This window comes from Phaenicophaeus curvirostris, chromosome 3 (assembly GCF_032191515.1).
Source record: "Phaenicophaeus curvirostris isolate KB17595 chromosome 3, BPBGC_Pcur_1.0, whole genome shotgun sequence".
Classification (NCBI taxonomy): domain Eukaryota; kingdom Metazoa; phylum Chordata; class Aves; order Cuculiformes; family Cuculidae; genus Phaenicophaeus; species Phaenicophaeus curvirostris.
This window is the reverse complement of record NC_091394.1, coordinates 71,893,492-71,907,442: the sequence shown is the minus strand read 5'-3', so window position 1 is coordinate 71,907,442 and position 13,951 is coordinate 71,893,492. Positions and strand designations below refer to the sequence as shown.

The following is a 13,951-nucleotide window of genomic DNA, read 5'->3' as shown; positions in this document are numbered from 1 at the left end:
GTAGGTCAGTCAAGATGATATCTTGCATGCATCACACTCAATAACTTACTCTTTGTACATACACATATATGTGGAAATAGACACAAACATTATGTATGCACAGAAAAACATAATGAATATAACTTCTTCTTTCTCCTCTTCATTATTTCTTAAGTATATTTTTAAAGATTTACATCAAAAAGTAATTTAATGTATATATATGTATATATGTAGGGAGCTGGGTTTTCTTCTGACCTTGATTGCATTCCCTTTAATTTTCTGTACTGAGCTTAGACCAGTGGGTTTAAAAGTACTGCAGAGACAGAACAATCAGAAAGGAAAAAAAAAAAGACAAAAGACTTTTGGCTACAGCCTCTTCTCTTTTTTACCTCAGTGGCTCTGAAAGCCTGTGTGATTCTTTGAATGAGTAGGGTGGTAAAACATGACATTAGATCATAGAGGAATGGAAAGAGGGCATTCTTGGGCTTCTCAGAAAGCCTAAAAGGGCCCCATGGCAGAAAGAGGGACTGAAAATGGCACAATAAAGTTCCCCAGAAGACCACTAAGACATTTTCCCTGAAATCAAGAAAACAGGCATCTTAAGAAACAGTTCACAACTCCACCGTTGTTTTTATAAAGAGAAAGAAAGGCAGATGGAAATAAGAAATGTCACAGCTTAGCTGGAAAGAAGTTGATTACATTTTGCCTGAAACTGTTTTCCTTTCTTTGGGCAGAAGCAGAGCGGACAGGGAGGTTTTACTATATAACTTCATAAGGGAACATGCATGTCTTCCAATTCATCCAGTTAATAAATTTTGTTTTAAAGAATATTTCCTTTTTCTTTTGTCTCTCTATTGTGTAAGCCATGCAAATGAACAACTACAGTAAGTCTGATCATAAAGAGGTTGCCTTCACTTTCCACAAAAGTTTTGGGTAACCTTGCAGTAAATATGCTTAGGAAAGATAAAAAACAGATTCCTACTCTAGTCATCATCCTGATTCAGAGTACTAGAAGTCTGGTAAGCTAAAGATAACATCTTTGAAACTCTCCCTGCTACTTCCCATATTGTGATTTGGTTTCTAATGCTGTGGTAGAATATCTTAGGAGGAAGTGAAGAAGAAATTTAATTTCTGTTGCTCCATGGAAAATGAGATCATACTAAATTCTCCAGTTGGAGAAATCATTCTTTTGCCTTGAAATCAGCATTGAAAATCTCACCTCCCAATTAGAAATTCTGCTTAGATGGCAGGCCAGGTTTTAGGGAGAAGAAAGAGAAAAGGTAGCCTACTTTATCAGACCACTGAAGGATTTTTGCGTTGTGCTTTCTACCACTCCTAATCTGAGTTTCTGTTTGACATGTTAGCAACTGCTAAGCCCTTCCTTGCTGTTTGGATCAGGCATTGTGCTCACTACTCTGAGTGACTAACACTTGGAAAATTGTAAGAAGCAGTTCCTAAAGCAGGCTCAGCAAGTCAAGCAGATTAGATGAAACCACTTTCAACACTTGTGTAAAGTCTCTTGTTCTGCCATGAGAAGCAGTAAAACTACTTAGTCTCTTAGAACTACCCTCCTCTGCTGGTAACTTCCATCTTTAGCTGTTACTGACTATTGTCCTTGTTCCTGCCTCAGCAAAATGACAGAAAAGTTTAAACTACCTTCGAAGTTCTCCATTGGAAAATATGCTCTGATTGAAGATTGTTTACTGGATCTATAGACGCTGGCAATGCCTTTGCTGCTTTGATTTTAATGTGATGTTTTAATGTATTATAACAAGTAATATGATATGACTTCCATGTGCCCCAATGTATACATTTATGTATTCAGTATGTGTGTAAGAATATAGATTTAGAGATGTCATTGCTATATATGGTCTCTATCTACGTATTAGAATATTGATAGAGATATCAAATTACCACACTTGAAATATTTATCCACTTACATAAACTGTTTTATTACACACAGGTTGTTATATGAAATAAAAAGATAGGATAACCTGTGACTCAAAAGTACTGAAATTCTGCATTTGATAATATTATTCATTTAACGCACAGATACCCTTAAGTAACTTTACAGATGTTAAAATTTTAAAAGTACATAATATTCAAAAAGTTACAGTCCTCTTTTTTGTTTTTCCTATTTTTTCGTTTTGTACTGGTCATAATAGAAGGCGTTTTGTGAACAAGCCTAATTACTGTTTTAACATAACTCAGTGCTTTGCTTTTATTTTTTCTTTTTCATGAGTATTATGCCTTTTTACAGATACACTAACACATTCTCAGATTAGTAAGGAAGGTTAAAAATACATAAATAGCTAATTTAGAAGAATGTTAAAATATTCTAAATTTTTTGAAAAGTGGCAGTAGGTGATTAAGATTTTGTTTAGTTTGTCCTGTAAAATATACTGTTAAGTTTTTTTTGTTGTTTGTTTTTTTTTAAATTGGAGCATACTAGCTGCTCTTTGAATAGGTGATTACTAATCTTATATTATCTCCAAATAGCCAGTAACTGAACTTTTCAGGAAGCATTGTTAGAACAATAAATAGTGCCCAACTTTTCGTAGCAATCTTAGTGGCTTATAGTACTGCAGCAAGTAAGCTGAGGTTGGCAGAGTGGAGATAAGGTAAAATCCAGCTGTTTGCATTCAGCTTATAAACACAGGGAGGAGGTTTACCCATCCTGAAGGCTTGTTTCTTGCCATTTTTCAGCTGAGGTAATAAAATAATGTAGATATTTGGCAAGGAGTCAAGCGGGTTTTTTATTTCCATTTAGTATTAACATTGGATTGCACCTGAATGATCAAATCCTAACTCTTCGCAGAAAACTTTCATTTGTTTTTACCTTTTTTCTCTTGGCAAAGCTGCTGTTATTTCATCCTGTTTCCTTCTTCTAAAGTACTGCAGTCAACTATGTGACATTAAATAGTTCTCATTTCTGGCTAGCATAGCATTATAACTTGTTTCAGTAAATTTCCCATCTTGAAGTGGTTGTGATGCTTTAAAGTCCTTGCCCTGAGGATTTCGGCAGTGGTTGGGTTTTCAGTGAATGAAAAATCAGGAGGATGATGGTCTATGAAAGATCATATTCTCTGGAATTCTTTTTTTTTTTTTGTAGTAATGGAATTAAATTAAAACCTAGATTACTGAATGAGAAAGAAGCAACCTCAATTTTTGAATTTTCTGGAGAACGTAAAGAAACAAAACTTGCAAGGAAGATTTGAAAGACCTATAACTGAAGGTCTGTTCCTGACATGTTTTTAATTTTTGAATTACAAAATAAGTTGATACCAGTAGTTTGAGCCATGATGTGTTGATGACATGACTTGATCCAATATGACCATGAATAATTGCAATTTCTTTCCTCAGGCTTCACATATTTCTACAAAGGTAAAGACTACTGGAAATTCAATAACCAGATGCTCAAGGTGGAACCTGGCTATCCCAGATCCATCCTCAAGGATTTTATGGGTTGTGATGGACCAACAGACCGAGATAAAGACCGACACAGCCCTCAAGATGATGTAGACATTGTCATCAAACTGGACAACACAGCCAGCACTGTGAAAGCCATAGCCATCGTCATTCCCTGCATCCTGGCCTTGTGCCTCCTTGTCTTGGTTTACACTGTGTTCCAGTTCAAAAGGAAAGGAACACCCCGCCACATACTGTACTGCAAACGCTCTATGCAAGAGTGGGTGTGATGTAGGGTTTTGGTTTTTTTCTTTCCCTCCCAGGAGTTTGTGGTAACTTGAGATTCAACACAAGAGCTGTTATACAGTTTCCTAGCTAGGAGCGGGCATCTGTCAGTCTGAAACAAAGCTGATCATTAAAACCCAGGGGGTTGCCTGTCTTGTGCGAGTGGCAATTCGCTCAGCTGGGAAGCTTCCATGATACACAGTATCTGCTGTTTCTTCAGTCCTTTGTCTTTCTTTGTCATTCAATTCTAGGCCTTTCCTCTGCACGCTCAATGCCCTATAAACTGTCAGGATTAACTAGTGAAGAGGAACAAGTATCTCTGATGTTTCTACATTTTTCCCTTAAGGCCTGTTCCCCTTACAAAAATTTTTTGCTGAAAAGAAAATTTTTTTAGAAATACAAAACAACCCACAATGGAACTTTCAGGAAAGTGAGAAGACCCAAACCAGCTTTGTCTCCAAAGAGGATTGCTTTCTGTCTGCTATGGATAAAGTCCTATACTCCTACTTCCAGTTTTGTCAGGTGGGAGACTCAGATGACACGCAGGACTTCAGACTGTTTGGACAGCCATTTTCCAACAAACAAGGGGCCAAAATATCTGCAATATAGTAACAGCCTTAATGATACATTCATTTTGTGTTTTTTACAGCTGCTCTGGGCTATGTCCTCAATGTTTTAAACTCATTTATATTCATTACTATATTCAAGTAGAACCTTTTTATCGGCTTGTTTGATTTTTTTGTTGGTTTTTCTGCATAATCTTTCCCAAGCTGTAACAAGCCAACTTCCCCAGGCCTTTCACAGGTCTGTCAGGAGCACTCAGTCTAAAGCATGGTAAGAAGTAGTGTGTCTCTGAAGTGGGTTTTGATGTGCTAAAGCAACAGTCATGCTACAGAGAAACTTGACGCTGGTGTTACACTGGTGGTATAACCCTTTGAGAACTATTGCATCCATTTTCAGAGTCTGGTCGGTTGTCATAAAATTATAGGATTGTGTTTGGGTAATACAGGTTGTGAAAGAAAACAAGTTTTTCAAAACGGATTTCCTGTGTCTGCAAGTGAGTGTTTTTAATTATTTGCATTATTAGTAGAAAAGCATTTGTAAAATAAATAGAAACCAAAATGTGTTTACCAGGTACTTTCTGGTTAAAGGAACCAAACCTATTTTAATAACTTCTACCACTTACCAAGAATTTTTCTGAACTGGTGACAGTTTTATAGCTTAGCCTTTTATCTTAACTGTCTTGAATTTCTCTTTTAAACTATGTTGCATGATCATTCAATTTGCCTCTGCAGAGGTAAAGTTACAGCTTCAAAGGAAAGTTAAAACCATGACTCTGATATTGCATGAGTATCCTCTGGTGTTTTACCCCTTTGCATGTTCACCATAGTTCTCAAAGGGTTAGTCAAATTTCTGGCCTTCAGCCGAACATGATATCACTGACAGAGCCGAGGGACCACCAAAGCATTTTGTCATTGTGTAACTTGTGCTAACAGCAGTATTGTCATATTCATGTGACCTGCAGAGCAGGTTTGTATCAATATTTTTTCCTAGAGAAAAGTCAGCAACTGACAGACCTCTTTATTGATTTTAGGAGCTGCTTCTTGCAGTGACAGGATTTACAGTCACTGGGCTGTGAACTTATTAAAGATGGTCAAAATGATGCACCCCAAAAGTCAGACACCTGGTTTTTTATGAAAGCCAGGATTTGAGGGGAGTAGCTTTTGCAACAATGAACAGCTTGCCTTGAACTTGATTATTGACCTGTTGACTGTCATTACCAAGTTAAACATTGTCTTCTGTGAACAGCTTCACTGTCTGAATTTCCTTGAAGTGTACTGTCCTACGTCTTTGATCTTTGACCTTTAACTTGCAAACTGGCACAAACTGAAGGGAATCTGGTGTTGCAAATGAACTAAAATGAGTTTTTTTTTCTTAAAAGGCCTGATCTACATTATCCAAAATTTGAGGAAAAAACATTGAAGTGTTTTCATAGAAAAGAACTGACATACACTAAAATATTTATGATAGATTTGTAGAAGGGTATTTTGCTATGTATACATGCACACTCTAAAAATGAACAACAGTAGAAGTTAATTTTTCTTTTACTTGAATACAATTTTCAGTATAAAATTATCATTTCTACAAAGAGGTAGTTATTAATGAAAAAGTTATAAGAAAGTATTAAAATACTTGAAATAGCCATTATTGGCTTTTACCTAAAATGAGACTTTTATACTACATTCAGCCACTTTCTTACTGGTTTCTTAATCCGCATAACTGGATCCCTTTTTAGAGAGTGTAGGTATATATACGTATATATTATGGTTATTATTATTTTGGTAATGGATAGCTTGACTGCCTTGAATTTATATTTATATTGAGCATAGCATGAAAAATATTATGCCTTTTTGTTCAATTCCATGATTTTATGTTGATTTGAGGACTTATTTTATGAACATATGTGGCATGCTATAAAGCATTGCAAACTTATTTCTTAAAGCATAAACAGATATACATATGTACAGCTAACAAAAATGAAGATTAGAAAAAGATATAGTTTTACAACAGATATGCAATGCAGATGGCATTTTGGAGATGTTTTATAGAGGTACTGCATACTGTAGGTTAGAATTGCACCAGTATCGGCCCGTAGCGTTATTCAAGTAAATTCAATTCAGATGTTCTTAAAAATATAAATTAATTGACAGTTAAGTAACATAGGATATTTACTGCACATCAGCTCATTTGGTGAATTCAAAATTCTATGCCTGTTTGTCATATACATTAAAATGTGTGTGTATGTTTGTGTATTTATAAATACACACAAACACACACACACATATTTTAATCCATAGAGAGATTTTTATTGTCAACAAACTGCTATAACTTATGTTCTGCTACAGACAGAACAAAATTATTCATACTGCTGTTCCAATTTTGTCCCTAGGATAGTTGGTGGAAAATCCTAACAGTGCTGCTTGTTCTGCATTTGGTTTTCCTCCACAACAGGAGAATTTATTTGATATTATCTTTAAGTTGGAACAGCATCTCATCCATTTTTTTTATTCATGTGAAAATTTCACCTCAATTTTGAAATATCTTTCATGGCAGCTTTAACTTTTTGTGCCACTGTTTCTCTGACAGTAATGAAGTGCTGAGCATGTTGACTGTTGTTCTTTTTGATAAGGTAACAAAAATGTTTGTATTTGGAGAATATAACTTTAATTATGCAGGAAGGTAAGTGTGTTAAGTCTAGTGCTTGGTATATGGTACATCATAGATACACGAATATGTAATAAGTTGATTGTTTAATCTATTTTCTTTTACTTAAAAGTGCATATATATTATATACAGAGAAAGGGAGTAAACATATTATATTGGCATGTTTATGTCATGCAGAACAAGATTGTGTCAGCATTTCTATAACATACTCCTATTTTCACTAGTTTATAACACAGTCATAAAGGTTTGCTTTGAGTAAAAGATGTAGGAGCAATTGCGTTCACTGTAATTCCCACATACATACTGGCTAGTTTCAAATATAGAAGTTCAGACTAAATTAGTGATGTTGCCTGTTCTAGTTTTGAACTCAAACTAGTTCTAAGACAATGTCATGATTTGAACAGTTGTTTTTCTACCAGGGCCTATAATTATGACAATTAAGAACAAACAAGTTGAAGATATTTTCATTTCTGCAATCTGGGTTCCTGCTCATGTGCCGTAACATTTTTCATAAAGTTTTTAATAAACATTTCCTTATTGCTATTGTCATGAGCTGTACTGTGGAACAATACAAAACTGAATATGCATTGTGTTAATCAGTAACAGTCTATCAAGCTTTCTATACAGGGTCATGAATCTTCAGAGTACTATGGTCTGTATGGTACAGGAGGCCAGAGTAGATGATGACAGTGTTTCTTCTGGCCTTTTAGTGTATAAACCTATGAAGAGGTTATTGACTGTAGACAAAAAATCATTTTTTAACAAAAAAATACATTTAAAAAACTGTGTAACTCTATATTTAGTGGATAGGCTGGGATGGAGAGGCTCAAATGGCTCCAAAGGAGCCCTTTCAAGTCTCTTGAATAAATGTAATACGTATTTTATATCTTCCTATGAACTTTTGTTCTTTTTCTTCTTTCAAAGTGGAGCAGAGGGGGGGAATAACTAAAGAAAATGATTTTTAAGGCTAATTTGGGGAAGGAAAATAACAAAAATTAATAAAGTCAAACATAAGGGGCAGACTTACACTTTTGCTTAGAAGTGTACTTCTCCTCCCCAGTTGTTTGGTCTTGATTCCTGTGCCATCAGCACTGTGGGTTAAGAACAGAATTAATTTTTGAATTTTCAGCTTTTTTCTGAGGTCTTACTTCACAATCTTAATGTCAGTTAAATGTAGCTTTTCGTAACAAATTATATAGAATCAAATTCTAGCTCGTTGGTTAGAAAAAAGTGTGTAGAATAGAAAGTAGGTCTGCCTATCAGCAATGGAAGCATTACATTCCCATTCTAGTTTTTTGCATTTGAACCATCGCTAGGGCAAACCTTAAAAAAGACATATAGCAAACTGAACAGTGAACGTTCCAGGCACTGCATTTTAAAGAAAGTAAAAATGCTAGGTACCACACCATTAGCAGCCTAAATTGGAGATAATGCAAGATGACTGGGTTAAGAAACAAGGATATGACTGTGGATGGTTGTTCTGTCCTGGCTCCTGTATCTTCTCACAATGTGGCCTAAGTTTTGTCACCAATTACTGAGTTGGAGGAAGCTGTGTGCTGTGACAGTAGATGTGAAGCAGCCATTACAGAGTTCTCTGTTGCCTTTTGTTGTTTTCAAGACTGTCTTTGGACAACTCTATTTCCAGGAGCGTAAATAGATGACTGCAGTCCTATGAGACATAAGGAAAATTGTTACTATCAGTGGAGGGAACAAATGTCACTGGCCACTTAAGTGTTCTGCTATGCTGTAAATGAAGTAATATTGTGTGGGAGCTGAGGGATAGATAGCTCGTTATTGAATACAATCATATAGCTGTGACTGATATACCAGAACTGTAATGTTAGGCATAGTTCCTTAGCTCACATGACGCAGACTGCAGACAGAGTGGTTCACATAAGGTGATTTAAACATATGTCAGTTACAAAATCAGGTGTAAATTAACCATATATTCATAAAATTAATCTCTGATTTATGCATGCAAATCAACTGTCTTTCACAAGTCTCATGAAAAATGTGATGTGTGAGTCAAATCTGCCTAACCCATTCTTATGACTTGTCATCTAAGACATCAGAGGCTGCTAGAGAAAGTTATTGTAATCAGTGCCATCGAAGCTGAAAATGTCTGGTAAGCATCAAAAGCATACCATCACTTGTAAACTGGCTCCATTTGGTGCTTGATCTGAGGTAGCCTCTAATGTTAGGCAGCATAGATTCTGCATAATGTGGCATTATTTGATGTATGTATGTAACTAGGAAAGCCCAGTGATAAACAGGAGATCATATTCTGAAGGATCACAGCAAGCATCTCTTCTTAAATCAAAATATATTTCAAAGAAGCACATAGGCAGCATTAAAGACATCCATCATAAACAGATATTGTTTCCTAGTATACTTAAGCTTTAGCATATAATCTACAAATTATAGTCAGTTCATTAACATTTGTAGTTGCAACTGCCCATTATGTCCTTGAGATATGAGATTCTGTAAGAGGTGTGCATGAAGCATGTTTGCCCTGTGGAGAAAGCTTCAAGTATTGCTGTGGTCTGCCCACAGTATAGACAAAAGAAATTGTGGATGCCCCATCCCTGGAAGCGTGGAAGGCTGGGTTGGATGGGGCCTTGGGCAGCCTGATCTAGTGGGAGGTGTCCCTGCCCGTGGCAGGGGGGTTGGAACTAGGTGATCTTTAAGGTCCCTTTCAACCCAAACTATTCTATGATTCTATGAAAATAAATTTGAGAGAGAGAAAAGACTTAAAATGAGAAATGCTGATGTAAACTAGCGTGCTAAAGACAATTTTCTTACACCTGGATGTGCATGCAGCATAGTACTACTTGCTGTGACAGTAAAACTACATAACCAAAAATCATTACACATGTCAGCCTTTTATGATGGCACAAAGCTTTCCAGTCACACAGCTTGGTTTCTTCTGCTTCTGTAGAACGACATTGTCCACAGATGGCAATTATAGTAGCCATCACGTAAACCAAAGCTTTCTGTTTAGTTAATAGTAATTTCAACCCTATGAAATTGTATAATGTCCGTTTTATAACTATAACCTTAATTTCCTTGGAGAGCTATCAGCATATATTAATTCATAGCCTTTCATCCCCCCCTTTTTTATTTGTTTTGCTGTTCCAGTAAAATATATATGAAACATTCTCTCCATCTTGTCATCTGGCATTAACATGGAATTCTGTGACACTTTCATTTGGTGCAATGCATGTCATCCATTTGCCTATCCGTCATTCTGGGAACTGGCTTTCTGGAAGTGGAATTTGAAACAGAAGGCTGGGATAAAATAGCTTCCTAAAATACCTGGTTATCCTTTAACAATATGGCAATGGACTTGGAAGAGGTTTTAGTAAATTATTATATTACTTACCAGCAACAGAACTGTGTCACTCTGCCAATCAGTGCATGCCCAGATGGGTTCACCACTCGCAAAGAGTAGTGTGTTAAGTCAAAAAGCCATATTTCTAATCGATATTTCAATCCTGATGTGTTGGCATAGTTTAGCACACATATTCATAGCTTACACGGTTGTACATAAAATCATCTGCCTTGTGGAAGCTGAGAGTGCTTAGGGTAAGTAGTCAATCACTGCTAAGTCATTTTCAAGGTGTGAAAATATTTTGGTTCTCCTACTATAATTTGACAAATATAAAGACAAGAAAGTAGGTTTTTTCATAATCTAAAATGATGGTTTAGAAAACTCTTTGTCAAAGTTCACAATTACATGATATTACATATAGCTCAAAAAGTGCCACTGTACAACTGATATATGCCAGTTGAAATGCATAGCCCCATATTGAGACATACAATGAATCTAAACAGAGATGCACATGTGCTGTGCTTGGCTATTGCCACAAAATTGTCAGTGCTCACATACTGATCATCTTCATATCTTATGAGAGCATCATATTGAAGTCAGCTCTGAGCAGTTTGTCTGCTTGGATCTAAGCAGAGTTATATAAGTTAGAAAATGGTACATGTGATGATGTGTATTCAGAAGACATCATCAGCAATCTACAGGACTGTTTTAAATGGTCGTGGCAACTGTAATTCATACCTGCAAGGCATGGCTGCATTTTGTATTTGCTTGTTTGTGTTTTACCTTGTAATAAAGTGCTATGAACTCTGGCCATACATCACAAGGTAGATGAAAACTATTAAAAAAGTCTTTCAGGATAACTGTTCTCAATAATCACATGGCTCACAGAAGTACCTGAGATTGTTATACTGAAGAAAATTTCATAGGAATCCAGAACTGAAGGAATGTCTGATGATGCAAATAGTCTTTTCCCAGCTCTTGCTCTATATAATGCACTTGGTGAAACACTGTCAGCTATATACATGCCTAACATCCATCTTCACTATGTTTTCAAAACCATGCAAATGTCTCTTGCCAAGTCATTCACAGTATTGTCTTACAGTGTCTGGTTGAAAACCGTTTTAGAGGATAGATCAAGGATTATGATCATCCATTCTCGTCATCCAAGATACACAAGTTATCATCTGCTATCAATATGCATTCCTTTGAAGGTGGTAGTCCTTGGATCACAGTAATGACAAATACAGATTTAAAGGATCACTGTATTGAAACAGTATTGAAGAAACTTAAATTAGCCATGAACTTTCTTTCCACAACTTCTAGCCTCCACAGGAAAGCCAGTTAGGTCATTTGGTCAAAGACTGCAGTGAGGCACAGAAAAAGTAACATTAGTAATTTCTGTTTCTCATTTCCAAAAGAATATAAGAAAAAGAATGAGAACATTTTGGTTTATAATTGCAAGTATGAAACCAATTTGTCAGAAAGGGAAGGCACCAAGGATGACTGACACCACTAAAATTACGTGTAACTGCTATGTAATCAACAATAAAAGAGAAATTACCAGAAAGCTGGTGATTTGAAAATATTATTGCTCCCCAACAATAAAGATACTTGTTAGGCTGTAGGAAGTCCACTGAATTCCATATTTGATGTCATAACCCACCAGAGAGCCTTCAGCCAAAAGGTATACTCAGTATAGTTATGCTAGATCTGACTACAAGTATATAGAGATTATTTATCTGCTGCAATCAAAAATCTTTCAAAAGAGATTTAGTCAAACTAACATCAGCCTGAATTAATGTGCTAGAACTTGTCACAGTGAAATATTCTAACATTTGTTTTCAGAAATTAGATCCAAAAAAGTTATCTATCATTTGAAGAACTCCACTGGATGAAATGCTGAAGGACAAAGAAGCCCTTACCTCTATTAGTCTGTATTTCAGCCATGTATCTTTATCTCCACGGTATCTCAGTCCTGAAGTGTTTGCTATAATAGAAACACATTTATGACCTTTGGATGGATCATCTATTGCTATTTCTTTATTTAAATTTATAAATATGACCAAAATTTGATTCCCCTCCACCCCTTATTTCACTGTGCCCTGACATGTTTCCTGACTAATTAAGGCAATATTTAATTTTGTATGGCCTTGGTAGAAAAGTGAGAAATTATCTGTTCACTCTACAGATAAAGGAAGAAAATAAAATTTTGTTGTCTATCTCACCTAATCACATGCAGCTTTTTATGATCTATCACTAGGAAATGCATTTTTTTGTGAAGATGTAGCATCTTCTCAAAAACTCCCATGAATATTTGAGGAACTTGATGTATATTCCTCACTAAATCTTGTTTGTTGTCCAGTCACCCAACACTGAGCTCCAAGTTACTCTCCTCAGATTGTTGAAGTGTCTGCCATCCATTAATATTGTCATCTTTTAAATCTTATATGAAAATGACATGGCATAGCCAGCACTTGACCATCATGGACACCTTATTAGCATCTTGTGACTGCCTTCCTGGTCACGTACGATGGTGTAACAGCAGAGATCTATCATTTTTTAATGCCAGCTACTGCATACCATTTTCATGCATGGTTTATGCCATTTGTGAGAGATGAATAGTCTAGAAAGCTGCATTTCAAAAATCTTTGTATTATTTTCCGTGTCTCCAGTTCTTTATCATTTTCTCTTTCTTCTTTGCATTCTGATGCCTGTAATCTGTGTCGTGGATATCCAGACACTAATTATATGGCTGGAACCTTTCTTTTACCACAAGTTGGTTCATACATATACACCAAACACCATTACATTACTGCTGTAGCATTATATACTAGCACTGTTGCATGACAGAATGATTTGCTGTCATGCATCATTTTCTGATTGACCTTAATTTTTGGGTATCATAAATAACATGTTTATGAAGAGCTCTTCTGACATCTGCTACTGTAGTCTGAGGATCAGATTAATTGCAAGGTTCCATCACAGAGTGCAGAGAAAGATGCAAATGTTTGACTAAGTGGTCCTATATGAACAGAAGTTGTTTGAGGGAGATGATTTCTTCTCCTTGCCACTCCTGTTTGTAGTGTTGTTAGCGGTTAAAGCATGTATTGGTTTTGCAGTGTGTAGTCAATCACGGTGTGATACGAATCTGTACAAGAAGGGTGCATTGTTTTCCATGCTTCATACGCATATTACTTCTCTTACTTTCTGAGTAACTTGCATCTTATTTTCCCCCCAAGTGCTGTACTCTTGTATTTAATAGAACCTGGTTTCTTCCTTAGTTCTTCTTGTTGGGTGTGACTTTAGAAGCCAGTTCAGTTTTCCGTCTTCTTACCATTCCTTCCTCCCTGTAACTCACTGTAATTCCAGCAGAAATCATTCTGGTTCCAATACACTATCTGAAAGCTACTACAATTGTGAATCTTCCCACACTGTGATTTGCCTTTTTATCCTCCACCTCTGCGAAAGAGGAAGTCAAATTTTCATGCAGAGACAAGGATTTTGGTGCAGTTGTTGAAATATCTCTGAACACGTTTTTCTGCACAACATGACCATAAAATTCACATATTGTTAAATATCACTTTTCAAGCTCTACTTCTCAAAACACCCAACAATTCTCCTTTTAATTACAAAGCCTGACAAATAAGTCAGAATATGGTTTTGATGATCTCTCTGTGTGGTACAAATTTCTCATTTTTATTACCTTTTCTCTGCATAGCCCCA

The 13,951-nt window shown here is 36.0% G+C and overlaps 1 protein-coding gene across 2 annotated transcripts in view; it reads left to right on the top strand.

Annotated features, from left to right (window-relative positions):
* The window catches only part of MMP16 (matrix metallopeptidase 16), a 191,217-nt gene extending 177,749 nt beyond the window's left edge, over positions 1 to 13,468 (top strand). For both annotated transcript variants that reach the window (XM_069854313.1, XM_069854314.1), the window contains one exon: positions 3,343 to 13,468. In XM_069854313.1, the coding sequence (XP_069710414.1) occupies positions 3,343 to 3,677 (335 nt within the window). In that variant the 3' untranslated portion in view covers positions 3,678 to 13,468. The remainder of the gene's footprint in view (positions 1 to 3,342) is intronic.
* Positions 13,469 to 13,951: the final 483 nt, after the last annotated feature.